At 41.4% G+C, this 20,439-nt stretch overlaps 1 protein-coding gene across 1 annotated transcript in view; it reads right to left on the reverse strand.

Moving 5' to 3' along the window:
* Positions 1-16,582, reverse strand: part of MBOAT2 (membrane bound glycerophospholipid O-acyltransferase 2) — a gene marked incomplete at its 5' end in the record, with an annotated part of 103,781 nt that extends 87,199 nt beyond the window's left edge. Inside the window, one exon of the mRNA XM_082481012.1 lies at positions 16,511-16,582. Coding sequence (XP_082337138.1) covers positions 16,511-16,582 — 72 coding nt within the window. The remainder of the gene's footprint in view (positions 1-16,510) is intronic.
* Positions 16,583-20,439: the final 3,857 nt, after the last annotated feature.

Here is a 20,439-nt window from a genome sequence, read left to right on the forward strand (position 1 = left end):
CTCAGAAGGCAGGGCTGCTCTTTTTAACGGGAGCAGTTCCCTAAACTAAACCATCATGTACACTTTGCCATCCATTCTCTTACTCCCACATCTACATCATGCTTTTAACAGTATTTGAAAAATCCTAAATGAAGGAGGAGATATTCTTTCAGGGCATAACTTGACCTGTTTTCTCTCCCCTTTATAAGCAATGTTGCAAATGAAATGGAGCGAGGTTTATAACTCAGGATGAGTCTGTGGATTTAGTGGAAGAGTTTCATACAAAACCGTCAAGTTTAATGAACCACTGAAAGGGAAACAAATTGGTCATGTTTTTAAAAAAGAGGGTAATAAATAAATTAAAAAAAGCCAAAGTAATTAACTATGAATTCAGTATCAACATTTGTTTTTTGTATTTACTACAGAAATTATGCTATGAATTTATTACGCTCCACAGAGCATGTTTCTGACCCAAAGAACTCACACCCTATACAGACTAGGAGGGAGAGGGAGACAAAGGAGAAAATTGGGACAAATATGCAGTGGAGCTGAGGTGAGGAGGCAGAGGAAACAAATGGGCATAAACACTTGTCTATAAGCGATAGCACAGTGGACAAGTAAGCATTGCTGGTTTTACTGAATGTCCAGACACCACTGCTGCAGCTGCACTACAGATGATTTGCCAAGTGGTACCTCATGATGCCTCTCTTTCAGATTATCTGTCAAATCCAGCTAGCAAGATCCAGGGAAAAAGAATAGGCATCACCTGGCTCCTACTATTACCATGGCAAAGGGTGGAAGTGCTTGGCGTCTCTGACCTGTATCATCATCTCCATAGGAGCAGACACAAGCGAAACAGTAAACCTTGAATTTCACAATTCAGGGTGAGCCTGCAGGTTTAGGAATGTGGAAAAGCCTCATAAAAAACATGCAAAGAGAATCTAAGAAAGGTGACCTCTCTTCACTCCTTTCCTGCTGACTCCTTTCCTGGGTACTTGCTCTTCCCTTAGCTATTTACCCAAATGACCAAATCCATATCTGAAAAAAACACACCAAACAAACCCCAAACCAAAACGAACAAAAAAACCCACTAAAAAACACCACAAAGAAAACCCCCCCAAAAAAAAAAAAACAAAAACCCCCAAAAGAACCCAAGCTCCACTAACACAAAACACCTTCCCCAATAAGAATATTTTGAGAACAGCAATAAAACGCAGGTTATCATACCTTTAGACCAACCCCACAAGCAAAACCTCCAGGGATGTCAATTCACAATGTTGGTGTTTTGAACACACAACTAAATGACTCGAACAACACAATCTTGTTCTGAAAGCCTTCCTCACAAGTGACTCCAAAATTATCAGTGGGTATTTTTAAACTGCCCTTCCCAAAACGTGCACAATCATATGCGTACTTGGATACATAAAAGACATCACCACAATGTTCACACACCACCCTGCATTCCATCTCTACCCTTACCAATCCAACCCTCACACTTGCCTTGTAGTGCACTGAAATGTAGATTACAAAGCACTAAGAGTTTTGCAGACTTGTAGCACATCAAATCCTCCTAAAGCTTTAAATACATATTTGCAAAACCAAGCTACGCAGCAGTTAAGAACTGAAAGCCATGCAACTTCAGTTTAGCCTTTATACATACCTACTTCTGACAATATTCTTTCTGCTGCTTTATTCCATTTTTCCCAGCAGGATTTCTGCTTCATTCAGCAAATGGACAATTGTTCAGTTTTTGCCCTCATCCTATGACCCATTAAATGCTTACCATCTGTATCCTACACTGAATACAAAAATCTTATATTTCCCCATAGACATGTTTATGCAGATCTGTCCTTAACATGGGAAGACAACATAAAATAAATGTAAACTTTGCAAAAACTTTGTGACATTAGTATTCCTATTCCTGTTCTAAAGGTGAGTGACGGACGCACAATAATGAAAGACCAGATGGTAAAATAAATGCCCACTAACTTTGGTTGCCCAGACACTCGGTATCAAGTTTTTCAGTCAGTACTTTTAACAGAACTTTAACTGGAGCTGTAATTGGAAATATAATTTCAGCTGCTATTTTGAATATCCAGCATGCCTATAAATTAGGCCCAAACTATCCCCGAATTATCATAGCATCAATGTTGGATCCTCATTGCCAACCACATCATTCCACAGAAACACACAAAGTTTGCCGATGATACCAAGGTGTTTGGCGAGGTAGACACACTGGAGGGGAGGGATGCCATCCAGGGGAACCTGGACAGGCTGCAGAGGTGGGCCCAAGCCAACCTCATGCAGTTCAACAAGGACAAGTGCAAGGTCTTACATCTGGGTCGGGGCAATCCCAAGCACAAATACAGGCTCGGCAGGGAATGGCTGGAGAGCAGCCCTGAGGAGAAGGACCTGGGGATGCTGATTGATGAGAAGCTCAACATGAGGCAGCAGTGTGCGATCGCAGCCCAGAAGGCCAACCATACCTGGGCTGCATCAAAAGAAGCGTGGCCAGCAGGTCAAAGGAGGTGATTCCGCCCCTCTACTCCACTCTCGGGAGACCCCACCTGGAGTACTGCATCCAGCTCTGGAGTCCCCAACAGAAGAAGGACATGGACCTGCTGGAGTGTGTCCAGGAGAGCCACGAGGATGATCCGAGGGCTGGAGCACCTCTCCTATGAGGAGAGGCTGAAAGAGTTGGGGCTGTTCAGCCTGGAGAAGAGAAGGCTTCAGGGAGATCTTATTGTGGCCTTCCAGTACCTTAAAGGGGGCCTACAGGAGAGCTGGGGAAGGACTTTTTACTAGGGCATGTAGCCATAGGACGAGGGGGAATGACTTTCAACTAGAAGAGAGCAGGTTCAGATTAAACATTAGGAAGAAGTTTTTCCCTTTGAGGACGGTAAGGCACTGGAAGAGGTTGCCCAGAGAAGTTGTTGAGGCCCCATCCCTGGAGGTGTTTAAGGCCAGGCTGGACGTGGCCTTGGGCAACCTGGTCTAGTGGGAGGCTTCCCTGCCTATGGCAGGGGGATTGGAACTCGATGATCTTCAAGGTCCTTTCCAACCTAAACCATTCTATGATTCTATGAACACTACTTCTGTACTGCACTACTTGCTGAAGTAAACAGTGCCAAAATTTAACATTCGGCATTTTCCTAATTAACATCTCCCATCTTTACCCATTATGACCAGTGTGGAGCTGACATACAGCTCCACTGTATCCACACACTGAGATACATGAAGACCTGAAAATACACAACCTGCCTTGAAATAGAGCATAAAAATTATCGGGCTTCCTAGAAGAGAAACGGAACAGCCATTCAGAGAGCAAGCGAGCAGGAACAAGGACAGAGCTGAACGTCATCATCATGAAAGCTTCCACAAAAACCAGATGCTTAACCAAGCAGTTCTTTTGTTAGCAACTGTTATATACAATAACTTCAACATCTGAGAGTGCTGTACTTGTGTACCTTTTGAAAACTTATGTCAAGCTCTTATAACATCGTGAGTATGGGTAGAACACAACTTTGAAACACCTCATGACTTGGTCCGATGGGAGAAGAACACCCACAAAGAACAAAAGCAACACATTCCCAAAAGCAGTAGCAGCATGATTCATTCCTCAAACCAAATTTTAACTTGTCTCCCTGAAGCCATAAAACCTGTTCCAATAAGCAGCTCCAGGTTTTTTTGGGGGGGAGGGAGGGAATCCACTTAAAGCTGAGACTTCCTAGGGGAAAAAAAATTCCAATGCAGATTCATGGAATGGCAAGTTTCACCCTGAATAGTTATAATTTAACACATGCATAAGAAAACAAACAGAATTTTTTACCTCCTCAGGCACAGGTCATATCAATAGCTTAGTTTATAATGGGAGTAACACCTGAAAGTCCCATACAGAGAGCAATATGTAATGGAAAGTTATGTGCACATTAGAATAAAAAACTTACAATGATAATGCAAATCATCAGCACCGGTTATTCAGCAATGATTAATGAAGGTGTGTGTTAAATACCACTTAGACAAAGCTATGACAAAACCTGCTGTGTATATTTTAGAAATTTTAAAATTAAATCCACTATTATGGTGCAAGACCAGTTGTATGGCCAGTGCAGTTTACAGGCACACTTTGTGCCAAATGTAACAGTAAAACATGAGCACAAATTCACAGTTTCAGTGTTCAGAGTAGCTGCATAAAATGTAAATCCATCACATCATCAACTGCATTAAGCTATCTACAAGACAAATTTTCCATTCGCTTGACCTGTGTAAAAGTCAATGGAAGGTTTTGTTATAAACTTCTTAACACACATTTATTTTAGTCTTCTAAAACTTTAAATGTAATTTATACCATACACTTGTAAAAACAAAGTTGTTTTTTTAGGGAAAAAAAGTATTTGAGAGACCAAGTCTTTATGTAAAATGAAGGAGAAGGAGAAAGAGGCCACTGACAGCTATGAGGTTTTTCATCATCAAGAGGAAGTTGTGACAAAACATTTTATTTGAACAGCTAGAAATCACTAACCTTTCAACATAGGCAGCATCTTTAATAAACCATTAAAGAAATTTTTTAAGTCCATGTTAAAAGAAATATAGAAGAAAAGACTATTTCTCCTATGAAACTAATTTTAATATACTGCTCTGCAATTTTTATCTACTAATTCAGATTTTAGGCTAAGCTTCCCATTCATATCAGCTATATTTTAATATCAAAAGCCAACCGTTGCAGCCAAGCCCTCCAGAATCCTGCCACTTCACAGCACAGAAGGCATTTCCCTCACTCAGAAAAGCAGCCAAAGCAGCAAGGGAATTTTACTGATATAGATAATGCCTAAGTGGATGGCAAAAATTAATCAGTGGCCCACACAGCCTACAATCCACTGAGAAGTAGCAGTATTATTTTATAGAGTTTTGCTTACTAGCTCAAGCGAGGCAATGAGAGGCACTTAGAAGTAAAACAGGAACAATAAATTACCTTACAAGAGGAACAGTGGGCTGGCAGGTGGAACACCAAATTAAGATTGAAGAAAACAACATTTTACAATCTCTTCTGCCAATGACCCACACAAACTCTTTGGAAGTTTCCTCCTCTTTGTGCATCTTTATTTTGTCATTTTTAACAAATCTTCTCTGATCAGAAGACCCAAAAAAAGTATTGAAACCTGTTAGATGAAATGAATGTCTGTAGCCTCAATAACATGCTTTTGACGAATGAAAGTTGATGTGGGTTTGTTTCAGTTTGGTTTATCTTGTTGGTTTTGTGTTGGGTTTTAGGTTGTTAAGTCATTCACTAAAAAACAAACAAAAAAAGGCAGCATTTTAGTCCTTATTGATGATAAAATAGGCTTTGGGAAAAGGTCACCAAAATATAAGCAGAAGCACTGAAGCCTACCTGATGCATCTTAAAACTGTTGGTTTAGGCTCTGTGCAAGATGCTTCACAGGTAACAGTCAAGAACCCGTGGAGACAAAGATACTGCAGCCAGAGATTTAGGGGGATTTCCCCATTTTGCCACACTGTGGTATGACAAAATGGTATCCTCCACAGAATTCAGTTTCTCTGAGCTGCAAGATACCACTATCACTTGTGTCCTTGTCTGTAGCCATTTTTGGTCCACCACAGAAATGAAGTTATCGCACACGCTTTCTGCTTTGTCTGACAGGGTTAGTGAGCAAGGTGCATTGAGCAGCATTCCTATTCTCCTGTCTTATAACCCTATTTTCAACAACTATAGTACTTAGAGAGAAAAGACACTTTAAAAAACATTTTAGAATATGAACTGAAAAAACTCTTTGAAAAGAACTCTTGTAGGAGCTAGGAGATCACGACAAAATAATGTACATTTTCTTTAAAAAGAAGCACTGATCTTAAAGCTGAGGCTTTGATTTTTTTTTCTAAATCTATAGGGTTTTTTTCTAAATCTATAGGGTTATTAGCAGTAAAAACACAAAACCCCTCCAAGCATCGTATTTGTTGACACATACTTGTCAAAAATTGCCAAACCTTATCACAATTAATGAAGCCTCAGTTATGCCTTGTTTCTCAAACATCAGTATTTTCCTGTTCCTGCTGCCAGTTAGGTCAAAACCTAACTTTTCCACCTTTTCCACCAAAACAGTCAGCTGAAGAATTAAAAACATCTACAGGTGTTCACAAAAAGCTATGTATAACACAGGAGAGCTGATGCTTCTCCACAGCAACCAGATAGCAGTACAGATGGATCTTCTTCTGTCCAATTTTTAACCTTCATCCAGTATAAAAGGAACAAACAGCTTGCACAATTATCCAATAATTGCCTACTGCTAAAACACTAAGAACTGAAGAGTAAGAATAACTGGTATTTGAAACCAACGATCAATTTTCCAACTATTTCCTGAAAATTGCTGCACTGATATTAAAAAACAATTTCCACACTAAAGCTGAAAAAAGCAATTCCATGAAAAGAATAAAAATCAAGGTGTTTGGTAATTTTCTTCAATTTATTGGGAAATGTCAGCAAGGAGTCCAGAGACAGTGGCACGGGTATCTGCTAAAGTTGAGGCACTCATGGGATCAATTCAAAGAACATTTCTTCTCTAACTGATAGGAAGAAACAGGCATTCCCCTTTCAACTCAAATTTCATAAAGCAATGCTTTCAAATGCATTTTTGGTTCAAATAGTAACATGATGAAAATGTAACTAATTAACACTCCTGCCCTGAATTTTAAACCTCACTTCACCAGTGAAATATGAAGCAGTGGAGGATAAGCAGCAGTAGTTATTTTGGGGCAGTACCAGTATGGGAGATACTTACATTAAGGCAGTGTGTTCTTTGTAGCAAAGACTGTGTTACTGCATGTTTATACAGTACTCAGTGTGAAGGGACACTCATTTTCAGATGAGACTTCCAAGAACAGTCCCTCTAATGGCAGCCACTTCCTTGAAGTCCATATTCTAACCATTTGTGTTAGTCAATTTTAACACCACCAGCAAAAGCTTTAGTGTTGCATGAATATGCTTCATCTTCATATGAATCTACTGGCAACTGTAAGGACTTACTCATCAGATTCTAAATGCTTTCTTTCCAAGCTGATTTCAGTCCAAAATATCAAAGACAGTCATGACGTTAATAATAGTATTTCTATTTTCAGTATTAACTTCCAATTTCTAGCTTGTAATTCTTAAGTCCGCTGGAAAGAGTGAAGAACATCATGAAGATGATGAAGGCACTAGTAATCTGGTTTGCGCAAATAAATGAGCATCAAATCCAATAAGCTTTTTCAAACAGGGCTAAGTCATTACTCAGAATTACTCTAAGAAAACCTGTATGACTAAAGATGTAAAATGAAGTATCAATGTATGCAATTTATAGTAAAAACAACCAAAACTAATTCATTAAGGAAAGGAAGATGTCAGCTGAAGGGTGCTGTCTCTGATCAGTTCTCAAGGATTCAGCGTTATAGACACTGAGCTGCCATACGTAATAGCTATTTATTCACAGGAATAGCCAAAATCTAGGGAGCAAGTTTGGTTCAAAGGCGAAATTGGACTAAGAATGCTAGCTTGAGGTTTTTGCTTGTGTGTTTTGTTTTCTTCTCTCCTCAACAATAATAAGGACCTAAACCACTTGCTTCCATCGAGCAAAAACTGGTTTGGCCAGTTAAGGGTTGCAGAACTCAGGACTGCCAGGAAAAAAGGGTTTACAACATCAAAACACAACAGCCTTGCATTATGTTGGCAAAACACAGTTCCAAAGAACAACTCAGCTACAGCATTTTCAGATGTGTGGCTTTTTATCACATGCCCGCGGTGCACATGCACATAGTGCTTAACGTCCAAATCTCTACTCTTCATCACATGAGTATCAGCAATATACAAGATACTCAAAAGTGTATTTGAACAGCAAGTTTTTATTGTAATGCTCAGAGAACCGCTACAGTGCCTGAAATTTTGTAAGAAATTTACAAGTTACTTTCCTAGCCATTTAAAAGTAAAGCAAAATAACTAACATCTACAGAGGTATCCTCAAACGCAACCAGAAACAGACACTTTCTCCATCAAGATCGACCGCAGTATTATTATATTCTGCTACAGGTGAAAAACTGCAATCCATCTTAAAATAAGCAACAAAACATACGACATAACACTTTTGTCCATATAGCCTGCAGAAACCCAGTAACAGCAGTAGTCAATGTAATTAGCAAGTACAACAAATGTTCCCCATCTTTAAAACAGTCAGCTTCTCGGTGTTCTCCATGGAAATAAAAAAAAAAAAAAAAAAAAAAGAAGTAAAGGACTTCACCACGGTCTCCCTTGAATGAACTACTGTTCACCTCAGTCTCTACTCCTCCATGTCTATTATCCTCCTGCTCTTCCCAATTCAGGAATCCTCTGCATGAAATCAGCCACCTACAAAGTCTCCAAGCACCACAACAGCCCTGTAAACATTTGCAATACACAGCTACCTGCAGAAGTAATGGACACTGCTTTGAGCTGTTACAGCTTTTCAAATTAATTCTATTTTCTTTTATTATATTTTAGTAAGATTTAGAATCATGCTTCCATATTAAAATATTTTATCTAACTTCTTACATTCAATCCCATTACAGATAATCATTTGTTAACATATCTAAGGCTAGAACTTCTACAGATCTGGTAGCAATCACTGGGCTTCTAATAAACTCCTGCAGATTCACGGTGGCCCCAACTTCTTTCTAGTTTTTCCCCCCCATGAAGAATAAGAATCCATTCATTATACCTTGGACTGCCAGTGCACTTTGAGTGGCATGCTTAGTCTTCATTAAATTTTTATATATCTACATACACGAATGATTGACAGGAAGCAGTAGAATCAAGAGCATTGCTCAACCACAAGGCAGGTCAGAAAGATTAAGAAGGATCTATACAGGTAATGTTACCAGCATGGAATATACCACTGTAGTTACACAACCAGTGTGCTCACAAGCCATGTCTCTGAACAAGAGTACATTCTTCTTCAGCTTAGGCCACTTTAACTGGAAGTAAAAGGAAACACCAAAATCCCAACTACAGCAAATCACACCATTACAGCCAAACCAAAAATAGCTTCTTCACCTTCAGATATATTATTCCAGACTAAAAGACAGAGCTATGGAAGTTTTTCTTTGCAAAAGATGGCTTAGCTGCCAACAACATCACTTAAGACAAGCAGGCATAACTTAGAATATATCTAAATTTGCAGACAAATTGAAATTGCTAAACAGTTCTGTTCACTTGAACAAGTGCTAAAAGACTAATAATGATAACTAATGTTGAATTTAAAGTACTTTCCAAAGGAAAGAAGGAACCCAAAATATCCATACTGAAGACCTGTATCAACATTTTTTGTAAAATAAATGCTGTAAAGATACGCACATTAAGTAAACAGGTCTTCATCTGGCTATGCGTAGTTTTTCTCACCTTCCTGGACAAAATAAACTCCACAGTCTAGACTCCCTCATTCAAAGGCTTAGAAAACAAGAAAAAAAAAACTGGGCAACTGTTACTCAGGAAGAGTGCACATTAGTCAAAATAATAAATGTGAAGAAGATGTGCCATAATTAAGGCTGCAAAGGATGTATCATAGTGCTTCATTAGGTCAACACAGGAACAGGCAAACGGGAGTTAAAGTCAACAAATATCAGGGCTAATGAATGACAAAGGTGACTCATTTATTTCAGTTTCATCAGCTTTCAGAACTCTTGTTTTAAGTCAGTATTGTACCCAAGAAAAAACCCACAGAGGGAAAAGATGTACATAGCTGCGGAACAATAGATTTACAGCAGTAACACTTCAAAAACAGAAAGCAACACAGTGGTAACCACGTACTCAGTAAATAAACGACTCTTGTCATCTTCCTTGCGCCTTACTGTTTTTTCTTTACTAGCATGTTCTTTGGGCGCTCCAGTATTTCTTTTCAACATCCCAGGACTGCAGTATTTTTGTAATAATTTCTGAACCACATTTTGAAGTCAGAAATGGCTTGCACTGTGGTGAACATAGGTCAGTAAGTGTTCACGCTTACACCACCCAAATGAATTGCCTAAGGATGGGAAAAACAATTTGACAAAACAAAGCAGGTGACTATAGGCTATTCAGGTAGACTGTTTACTTTAGGTGTTTACTGTAGAAACCTTGGGCTGTAATTATATTTTGAGTTTTTCCACTGCTTTGGAAAAACCTGGAATAAACATACACAGTATGAAAATGAGCTAAAGTATATCAGAATGAAAATTCACTGCTGTCTTCCTAAAAATTAAAGAATTAAAGTAGCTCTATACTTTACATCCTCACAACAATATTCATGAACCCGAATTAAATTAAATTAGCTGGGGAAGGACTTTTTACTAGGGCATGTAGCCATAGGACGAGGGGGAATGACTTTCAACTAGAAGAGGGCAGGTTCAGATTAAACATTAGGAAGAAGTTTTTCCCTTTAAGGGTGGTAAGGCACTGGAACAGGTTGCCCAGAGAGGTTGTTGAGGCCCCATCCCTGGAGGTGTTCAAGGCCAGGCTGGACGTGGCCTTGGGCAACCTGGTCTAGTGGGAGGCATCCCTGCCTATGGCAGAGGGTTGGAACTCGATGATCTTCAAGGTCCTTTCCAACCTAAACCATTCTATGATTCTATGACATAGAGGTATTTCTTTCTTGCACTAAATCTTTCTACCGCTTAACAGATGGCTCTTTTCCAACACTATAACCAGCATCTACTTTTTTTTCTTTTCCAACTCTGTTTGCTACAGCTTCCACCCCTTCCTTCAAGATAGTCACTTTCTCTTGCCACTTTTTTTCTCTTATCCCAACAGTTTCATCCTTCTCTACACATTTTTCATTGCAGAGTAATTTCAATAAACAATAGGTGGAGAGTTAAGTCAACACCTAAACAGTAATACTAAAATCTGGGACAAGTGTCACTGCAGAGAGACTAGAACCCTTCTGATCATGACGACTCTCCCTTCCTCTAGTTCAAAAGGTAGTTAAGAAATCAGTAAAAACTTGCTAGTGTATCCAAACAATTCAAAACATCCAGTCACTGAGAACAGCACATACAGGATGGAGAATGGGACTTTTTTTCCAGCTTTTTTTCACCCACTACGATCTCCATGTATTGTCATGGGAGATCATGCTTTGCTATCCACCCTTCGCTCCTCTGACTGCTGCCAGCAGCAGATAAGGAACATACAGGGCAAAGTAGAGGCACAATTTTCTTACCCTACCACTCCTTATCTCCAGTGTTTGGATTTCACACACCCATGAATGCTACTTTTACTCACTTCTATTAGTCCTAAGTTTCCTGGGTCACATCAGAAAAATCAATAACATGCTGGTCTGTATTTCCCAGCTGCACACAAGGGTCTAAGAATCAATGGTGAAAGAGAATAAAACTTGGGACACTCTTCATTTTATCCTTTTTTTGTAGTTTCATAATGCTTCAGACAAGTATTAGGCCATCTAAATTCTGGAGAGCTATACAGGACAAACTTTTTTGATTTCCACTCCATGTTTAGACAAAAAAGTTTTTATCAGATTAAAATATTTCAGTCCTCAGGAAGCTACATTATGTTGCCTGGGTGGAAAATCAGGGAGGCTAAGGCACTGCTAATGCCCAAAACTTTGTGAAATAACAGAGATCTAACTGGGAGACACATCCAGATGTTCACTGCAGGCAAATCAGGCACATACTGCTGCTCAGCAAAGTGATTCCCTACATCACTTCCAAGCCTGGTCTTTTACTTAAACTCCAGCTGTGGCTCATCTCCAAAGCATCAAAATAAAGTGGGAAAAAAAAAAATGCAGATACATCTTGCCAGTCACATACATGTAAGAAATAAACATTTCATACACATATATGAGGAAAAAAAATCCTGCCCACTCTCCTGGAATGCAACAAGGTGAAACACAAAGGCTCAACATATGTCAACAATAATTGCTTTTACATGGAACTGAATGCATTGAGGACATGTTGAAAGCAACTTTGATAACCCTCTACACAAGGAAGCACATGCTGGCAGAGACGTAGATGCAGCAGACTGGCCTGAGATCACTAAATGCAGGAAGTTCATATGGTTTATACAGTTCACCTTTAGGAGGACTTGGATTTTTATGCCTATTCTTATTAAAAAAAGGTAGGTGTAGATTCTTTGAAGGTTGATGGCACTCAAATAGAAAATTATATTTATTCTACACAAATGAGCAAATTTATTCAAATAAAAGCTAAAATCAGCCTGCGGGGGGGAACAAAACAAGAAAAGTGTGGAAATAGCAAGGAATTTTTTTTTTTTACTTTTGTTGATAAAACACTGCTTATCTTTACATCCTGGATTTTAAGTGAAGTGCATAATCATAAGCATGACTTTTTATTGAGTCCACACACATTCACATAGCTATACTGTTAAGAGTTGGAGCCATACTCTTTCTTTTCTTATCTAGAAGATAATCTCTGAAGTTAAGTTAGCTGATCCAGTTGTTCAGACCATATTTCAGGATCTCAAGGTCAATCTCTTAGACAATCCATGCAAAAAGTTGACACTCACATACTGTCATAGTCAATCTCCAATCTCTCCTGCTCAGCTATTCCTCTACTACAGTTATCTGTTTCTAAGGCAAATGAAGGGTGGTAATAACTCACATATTTTTTGCCCATTTTCAGCTAAAAATTTTGCTCCCTCTGGTGGAAGCAGTGAAAGCAAAAATTATTCTCTGAACTCACCTTACCCTGCAGAGACCTATAGTCAAGAAGAAAGCTTTGCTGTCCTAGAACCATTCTCATCTCACAGGAAATTTAAATAGCTCCAATTTAATGATAGGTAATCTGACATGCCATCAGGAGAAGTCATTTGTCAATAGACAACCAACAAGACAGTGCAAGAACTAGAAATGGACCAAGGTCCAACGCGCTATTTGTCAGGCTTCACCTCTGAGAAAGAAGAAAGCAGCAGAGACACAAATATGACATAAGTGCAGACAGGAAAAAACAGAAGGCTAGGTGAGAGACGCAACTATAATAAAATCATTCAAATTGCAACCTCGATGCATTATGCAACACATAATTCTCTAGCAGCCAAGTTTTTATGATAATCCTTCCCATACTTGTCTTTAGCTGTCAGGGGCGGGAAGGATATAACTACTTTTATTCCCTCTCTCCCCTAACAAGACAGAAGGAATACTGTGGTAGATTAACATTCATTCACTCATTCATTAACTTAAAGGACCCAAGATGACACAGCTGTGAACAGGATGCTTCCTTTGCTGAATAGCAAGCTTAGGTTTTCCAAGAAGTGAAAAGATATAGTACTTATAAGGATTTTCAACCCCAAGGAGTGAAGTTTTTTTTCCCTGTAACAAAATACAAAAGAAAGGTGTGCAAATTTGCCTTCCTAAATTTACAGAGATAATCATAGGTTCTTGTTCACAGCAAGCATCTTCCCTTGCACCAAAAAACTGAAAACAACAGAAAAATCGGAACAAGAAGCCTATCAAATACGCATTAGCTTTTCCAAGCAGCCATTTCAGTTAACTGAGTGCAAGACAAAATAAGAGCTAGACATAGTGACAAATTATCACATAATACCTTGTTGGAAGATATACACAAAAGCAGAAAACAAGTTCTTCTCCATTCCTATAGCTAACTAGTACTCTAGTACCAAGAAGAAAGATCTAGAACAGCAATGCAAACAAAGCTTTTCTCTTATAACACAGTTGGGCACACAGAGGAGACTGTTGTTCTTACACGTGTGTCAAATGGCTCTGGTGGGGCTGTCATCCTCCATCCTTTACACTGATCTCCAACTAGCACTTAACCAACACCATTCTCAAGCAAATCTGTGCCTCTTTTTCTACCAAGCATTAAGTCAAAAAATAATCAATTTCTCACATTCAGTCCACACACAGATGTGGATCTGATGAATTAGTTCAATGTTAGAGACAGCAGCTTCACCTTTAACTGAAATTTCTACTTCCATTCACTGCCAAAAAAGGCAAGGTCCTTCTGTCCATTTGTTTAAACACCCAGACAGTACAGTAACATTGACACATGCTACCTGGATTTGTCCTCCCCGTTACATGCCTTTGCCTTCACTAAAACTTTAGAGCAGGATAATTAGACAGTAATGGCTTAAACATTAATCACAATCACAACATTTTGGATATTAGGATTAGTATCGACTTGTGGTCAAATCTGAAACACAGAAGTAGAGAAACAAAACCCATTCATCTCCACCAGTTGTGAGTTCTGGTATTATTCTGGACTGCCCATTTCAAGTACCTGCTGTAGTGGTATGACTGTAGTTACAGTACAGATTTGGATCAAGTAGCAGAAACAACCTACTAATCAGAAAACTTTTATTCTTTTATTAATGCAGCACTGCTAAATTTTCATACCAAGTATGTGTATGGTATCACTGAATGTCACGCATAATCTTCAAGTACACACACCAAAGAGTATCAGCACTTTCTTTTTCTTCTCTGCCCTCATTCTCTCCTTTACTACCTTTGATTTGATTACACTGAACACATTTCACATTCTTTCTGTATTACAAACTTACTATCAAGATAGATTCTTAAGCTGAGAGGTTACAAAAATCTAACTTTTTTTTTTTTTAATCAGTTATAGATGCATCCTCCTCAGTGCTACATAATTTTGTAACTCTTCACTTCATACTCCAGACGTAATCAGTGCTCTTTATACACAACTGGACCTATATTATGTATGGTCCACTGATACCCAAAACCAAAGTATATATGATTTTTAACTGCTTATAACAAATCTTTTAAACCATGTGTTTAGCCACCCTCCCTTGTGATTATCCCCCAAAGCTTCAACAGAAATCAAATAGTATTTTATAAAAACATCTTGGCTTTACAGGAGCATCTGTTGCAAAACATTCAATACAGGGAAGTCTTCCAGGCTTTGATAAAAAGTAACCTTATTATCATCAAAATGCCTTAGCCACAACATTTAAATAAAATAAATTCAGTAGAAGCTGTGCTACATCATGAAGCAATCAAATCTATGATTACCATTATGAACAGATAATTATACGACACCAGCATCACTCCATAAAAAGATGGTCAGCTACTTGTTTTACAGTACCCTGCAGAAGCTACACACTTCATGGAAACAAATACATACCACCTGCCAAGTAGAGCTTACAGTTTGCAGGTATGAGGCACTGAGCCATGTGATGCCATTGATCCTGGATGCAGGTATCATTGCAAGTTGTGCGCAGCATCTATTCCACCACAGCATGCTTAATTTAAATTTGCCTGCTTTTGTCAGTTTTCTAGAAGATACATTTCACACGTGTCCTTAACCTAAGGTTGTCTCACCTCCATCCAAACAAATGGCCAGAGGGGGGTAGGGGGGTGAGAAAAAAGAGAGTGTGTAGTTCAGTCACTTCCAAAATTCTGTCACTAGTGCTCCTTCCTCGGTATTTTGTTTACAGTTACTTTTCTCACTTATTAGGTGTATTTTGTAAAACCAACCCATCAAGATCTCCCTCTACATGAGCACAGACTGTTTTCCTGCATGTGTTTCATTCATTCACACATTGATGGAGGGTTGATTTTTGTTGTGGGTTTTTTGTTGTTTTTTTTTTTTTTTTTTTAAATAAAGACTCCTCACCTGGAATTTCCTGGGTCTAAAAATTTATAGGAGTTACTTAAGGTTACTTTACTTACACATTCATAAACACATAAATTTCTGTAGATTTAGGTCTAGACCACCTCCCACCCACATAAACATTCTGTACAACTTCAGTCATTAAACTCTGCAAACCTCAGTTTCCCAACCTTATTTTGTAACCTTCTGATGTTCTGTGCAGACGACAGGATTAACAGCCTTCAGGAATTTTCATCACTCGGACAAAAGGTACCACAGAAACGCTCTGCCTACGAGATACGCCGGGATTCCCACCAGCATTATGTGCAGCACACATCATTATTTAAAGCTGCATTTAAAAAAACCCTGGCAGACGCACGCAGCCACAGCGCACTGCTTTTTGCGTTTGCGATTATCACCCAACCTTTGCATTGCCGAGCTGACACCGGCCCCTTCCCTTCCCAGCTGCGCGCCCACATCTGTCCAAAGGGGGATGCCAACAAGTTGGCCAGCCCGGCGCGGCCGCAGCCCGCCCCCTGATGCCAGGCCCCCTCCGCCCGACCCCGGTCCCCCCCCCCGCGGCCGCGCATCGGGCCGGGCCCTCCCCGGGATGCGGCCGCGCTGCTGGACCGGCGGGCGGGCGGCGGCGCGAGCGCACCTGCACGCGGGGCACGGCCGCACCTCCCCGCCCCGGTGCGCTCCTGCCTCCCCCCGCTTCCCTCAGCCGCCGCTGCCTGAGGAGAACCGCCGGCGCCGGGCGCTGCCTGCCCCCCGGCCCCCCGCCCGGCGGAGGCGGGGAGGATGGAGGGGCGGCGGGGGGGATGGGGCGGGGCGGGACAGCGCGGAGCGGAGCGGGGGCGCTCGGCCGGCGCGGCACCGCCCCTCCCCGGCGAGCCCCCGGGAGGCAGCGGCGGGGCGGGCGCCTCCCCATCCTCACCTGGTCGACGGGCAGCCGCACGGCGTTGCTGAGGGGCTGCAGCAGCGTGGAGCCCGTGGTGCTGGTGGCCATAGCGAGGGCGCTTCCTCCCGCGCCGGGAGAGCGGGCGACGAGGCCGGGGAACCGCTCCCCTCCCGGGCTCCCGCGGCGGCGGCAACAACAGCGGCGGCGGCGGCGGCGGCGCGAAGAGCCCCAGCCCCGCACGGCGCCGTGACAACAAGGGGCCGGCGCGGCCCCGCCGCTGACTGACAGCGCTGTCGACCAACCTGCGCACGGCGCCACCGCGGAGTGACAGGCGGGCTCGCCCAATCCCCGCCCCTCGGGGGAGTGGGCGGGACGAGGCGGCTCCCCTCCGCTCGGCGCGGGGGGCGGGAGGGGGAAGATGGTGCCCGGGCGGGCGGGGGTCGGTGAGGTAAATCACGGGGCGACTTGGGCGAAGTGTGGAGGGGATGGAGATGGCTCCGCGGCGGCTGCTCCGCGCTGAGGGCGGGCAGAAGCTGCGCGCAGCGCGCAGGTAACGCGCAGGGCCCGGCGCCGCCTCGTCCTGCGCCAGGCGGCGCTGCGGGGCTGCGCGGGGCACGGGCCTGGCCTGGCCTCGCCTCGCCTCGCTGCGGCGTGCGGAGCCCTGACCGGCGCAGAGGTGTGAGGGCGCGGGGCGGGGGCGGACAGATGGGGACACCTGAGGGGAAGTGACACCTACCTGCGCGGGGTGGGGACGCGGGGACCGGCTGACAGGGGAGGTCCCCGCGGCAGCGGGGTGCTGGCAGCGCTGGCGGGGTCACTGCCCTGGCGGCAGCTGCGGAGGTGGTAGCGCAGAAACCATGTGGGCGCAGGCGCATGTTGGGGTAATGAAGAGATCAGCCCCCCATTCTGCTCATAACCATCACAGGCAGCTCAGCATACGCGATGGCAGCTGAGGGATGGATACACACAGGCATGAGGGTAGCCCTGAAGAGGTCACAAAAAATGGGTGAAAAACCCTGTTCCTGCAGCCACCCATTGACTTAACGAAGTCTGTGTGTCGTGGATATAAGCCACAGTTTTTAGTTTGTTGGTGGCCTGTTTGTTAAATACAGAAGCCTGAAAAGGTACAAGTGTGAGTGCTTTTTCAATAGGTTCAGCCCAGCAGTGCAGTTTCCTTAAAGAAACCAAGAAGCGATGTGGTGAGGCTGATGGTAATAAATTGGTTCGAAGCACACCTCTTCCACCTGTCCAGTCAACACCGTCCAATGTGAAACGGAGTGAAGACTTGAGTGAAGGCTTCGCATTAGGAAGAGCAGAAAACTCTACCAGATGAGCTTGTGCAGTAAGGCTACTTATTAAATCATTCTGGTTTAGTGCCCTGCCTGCCTCTTTTATGTTAGAGCTTTCTGTTTGTTAGTTTTTAGCTTTATCTTATGAAATAAAAGTAACCTTAGTTGTTCTAAATGATGTGATGAAGGAGCCTCCAAAGGAATACACTGCTCTTATCTATAAAACTGCCCAAGAATCCTGGGTGTCTTGAGAGAAAACTGCAGGTTATTCCTTGCACTTTATTAAACATTTTTTGTAATTATTGTATATTATACCTCTAAACCATGCTGCGATCAGTAATTTACCTTCAGCACAAAAATTTCACCATTTTAAGTATGTGAAAGATAAAAATGCCTTGTCCAGTATCATGCTAACAGTCTGAACCGTGTCTGGAATAGTGGCTAGGTGTAGTGATTTACATAACCGTTTAAGTTCATGGTTAATGCTAATTGGTAGTAGCAGGAAAATGGAGGTAAGTGTAATTATCTGAAGACATCCATTGTTTCCCTTACTGAATTGCAGACCACACTCTGTACTTGTGTTTTAGCTTCTGGTAAGGTCTTTTGTCTGCATTTAAAGAGACTGGTTAATAGGTACAGATAAGTGGTTTTAATTAGATTTCTTCACTGCATGACAGGCAATTACAATTGTGGTAGCATCTGCAGCTTCAGAAGCAATAGCATGATGTTTTTGTAGTAAAGCAAAGAAAGTTGCTTTTATAAAGGGGGAAGGGGAACCCCTTTTCCCAATTAATTCTGAATCAGTCCCTTAAATCTAAACCTGCACATTATATATACATGTGAGTAACTTCATAGGAGTGCAGTGCCACTAGGCTTGGTACAGTCTGCATTACACTATACATATGTATATATGTATATAAAGACTAAATTCATTTTATCTGATTCTCTTTTAGTGAGGAGACACATACCTTCACACAAATCTTTGGCAATCTTAACCTAAACATTCTTCAATGAAGCCACAAAAAAGCTGCTTTAGAAAAGGCTGATAGCTAATTCTGAATCATAGTCTAGTCACAAGAAATTATTCTGGTGCATCTATATAAATCCATGGAGGTGGTGTTACTGAGACTTCCATGAAATATTCGCAGCAAATAATTGATCTACTGAATTAACTTCTTACTTTCAATTAACGAAATGCCTGAGAACAAGCTCATGATATCGCTGCATAAATGTCAGTTGGTTTTAAAACACAACCCTGTAATTTGGTAATTGTTATTCTTTTTTTCAATACGTGTGTTCATGCAGTGCTCAGAAAATACAAAAATATGCTTCCCCACATGACTTCTAGTATCTTAGGAGTTCATACTTGAAAGGTACATTGATCTATACTATAAATCACAGTATCGTTATAAATAGTTTGCAGCTATGGCATTAAATTACATAATTACATCTTTCACAAGTTTCCATTGGAGAAATGTGTTTTGGGAAGATGTTCTTGTGCTCTTATTTAGGAAGGTGTGCATTGGGGAAGACAACGTTAAAGAAATACATCTTGAAAATAGCCACAAAATAGTAGTCTCTTTGTAGTGACAGGGGCAATTGGTTACACTAAAGGACAAAAGGGGTCCTGCCCCATAGAGCTTAAAATCTATGTTCACAATTAAAAGTTAAGTGTACAAATGTTGGTCAAAAAGAAAGTGACAGGAAAATAAGCATTTTCTGCCAGAGAAAAAGTAGCCTGTCTGATGTCTGCTGTAAAATGTATGGTAAGGGCTTTCCTGGGCACTGCAGTAAAACTAAGTCATCTCTGCTTTTACTGGGTTTTTGAAAGAAGATTTCATTACATATGTTTTCAGAGAACTTCCTGCCTGTGTGAGAGTACTACATTGTGTGTGGGAAGATGAAGCATTGGCTGGCGACAGGTAGCATTCCACATCACATTGACACAGTAACAGTGCAGTTAGTCCTGAAAGTTAAATGATGCTGTGAAAAAGAAGGCTGGCGAGTGACAGAAAGAAGCTAATGTGCCCAGAGTAGTGAATCTGTAAAATTTCACTTAAGTGGGACAGTTTTCAATAAACATTACTTACTTTCCTACTGATTTAAATATTTGCATGTAAGTGAACAAGAAGTGGTACTTCCACAAGGAAATTCTTTCTGCCAAAGGCTGTCAGTCAAAATGCAGGGGGATGTGTTGATTTAAATAATCCCTGGAGAGTGGCTAAGCATAGCATGAACAACTTCTGATGTTCTGCGATTAAGTTTTTATGGTCCCATAAGTGCTCACAGTTCTTAGGTATAAAAATAATCACAAAGACATCTCTCAGCCCTACAGAGATTACTTAATCTGTCAGAGTGATTTAACAAACACTAGAGGTTTCCTGTGAACTTTGTTTATTTGAGTGACAGTTTAAGATATTCAGGTGCTTACAATACCAGTCTTCCCATATGACATTAAGACATAAAGCACAAAAAAGAGAAGAGCTGTGGCAGAGGACAGGAAGGGACAGTGGGACGGTTACTAGATGTGTACAGATTGTGTACAGTTCTTGTTCCTCTATTTGTTTGATAAGGTCATTCTGGGAACACATTCGCAGTCAGGTAATAGGAACAATTATTGAAACTCTTTTTAGCAAAACAGATGAAAAGGAAAATGGGTTTCAGTATTAGCTATAA

This window comes from Vanellus vanellus (assembly GCF_965231255.1).
Source record: "Vanellus vanellus genome assembly, chromosome: 3".
NCBI lineage: Eukaryota > Metazoa > Chordata > Aves > Charadriiformes > Charadriidae > Vanellus > Vanellus vanellus.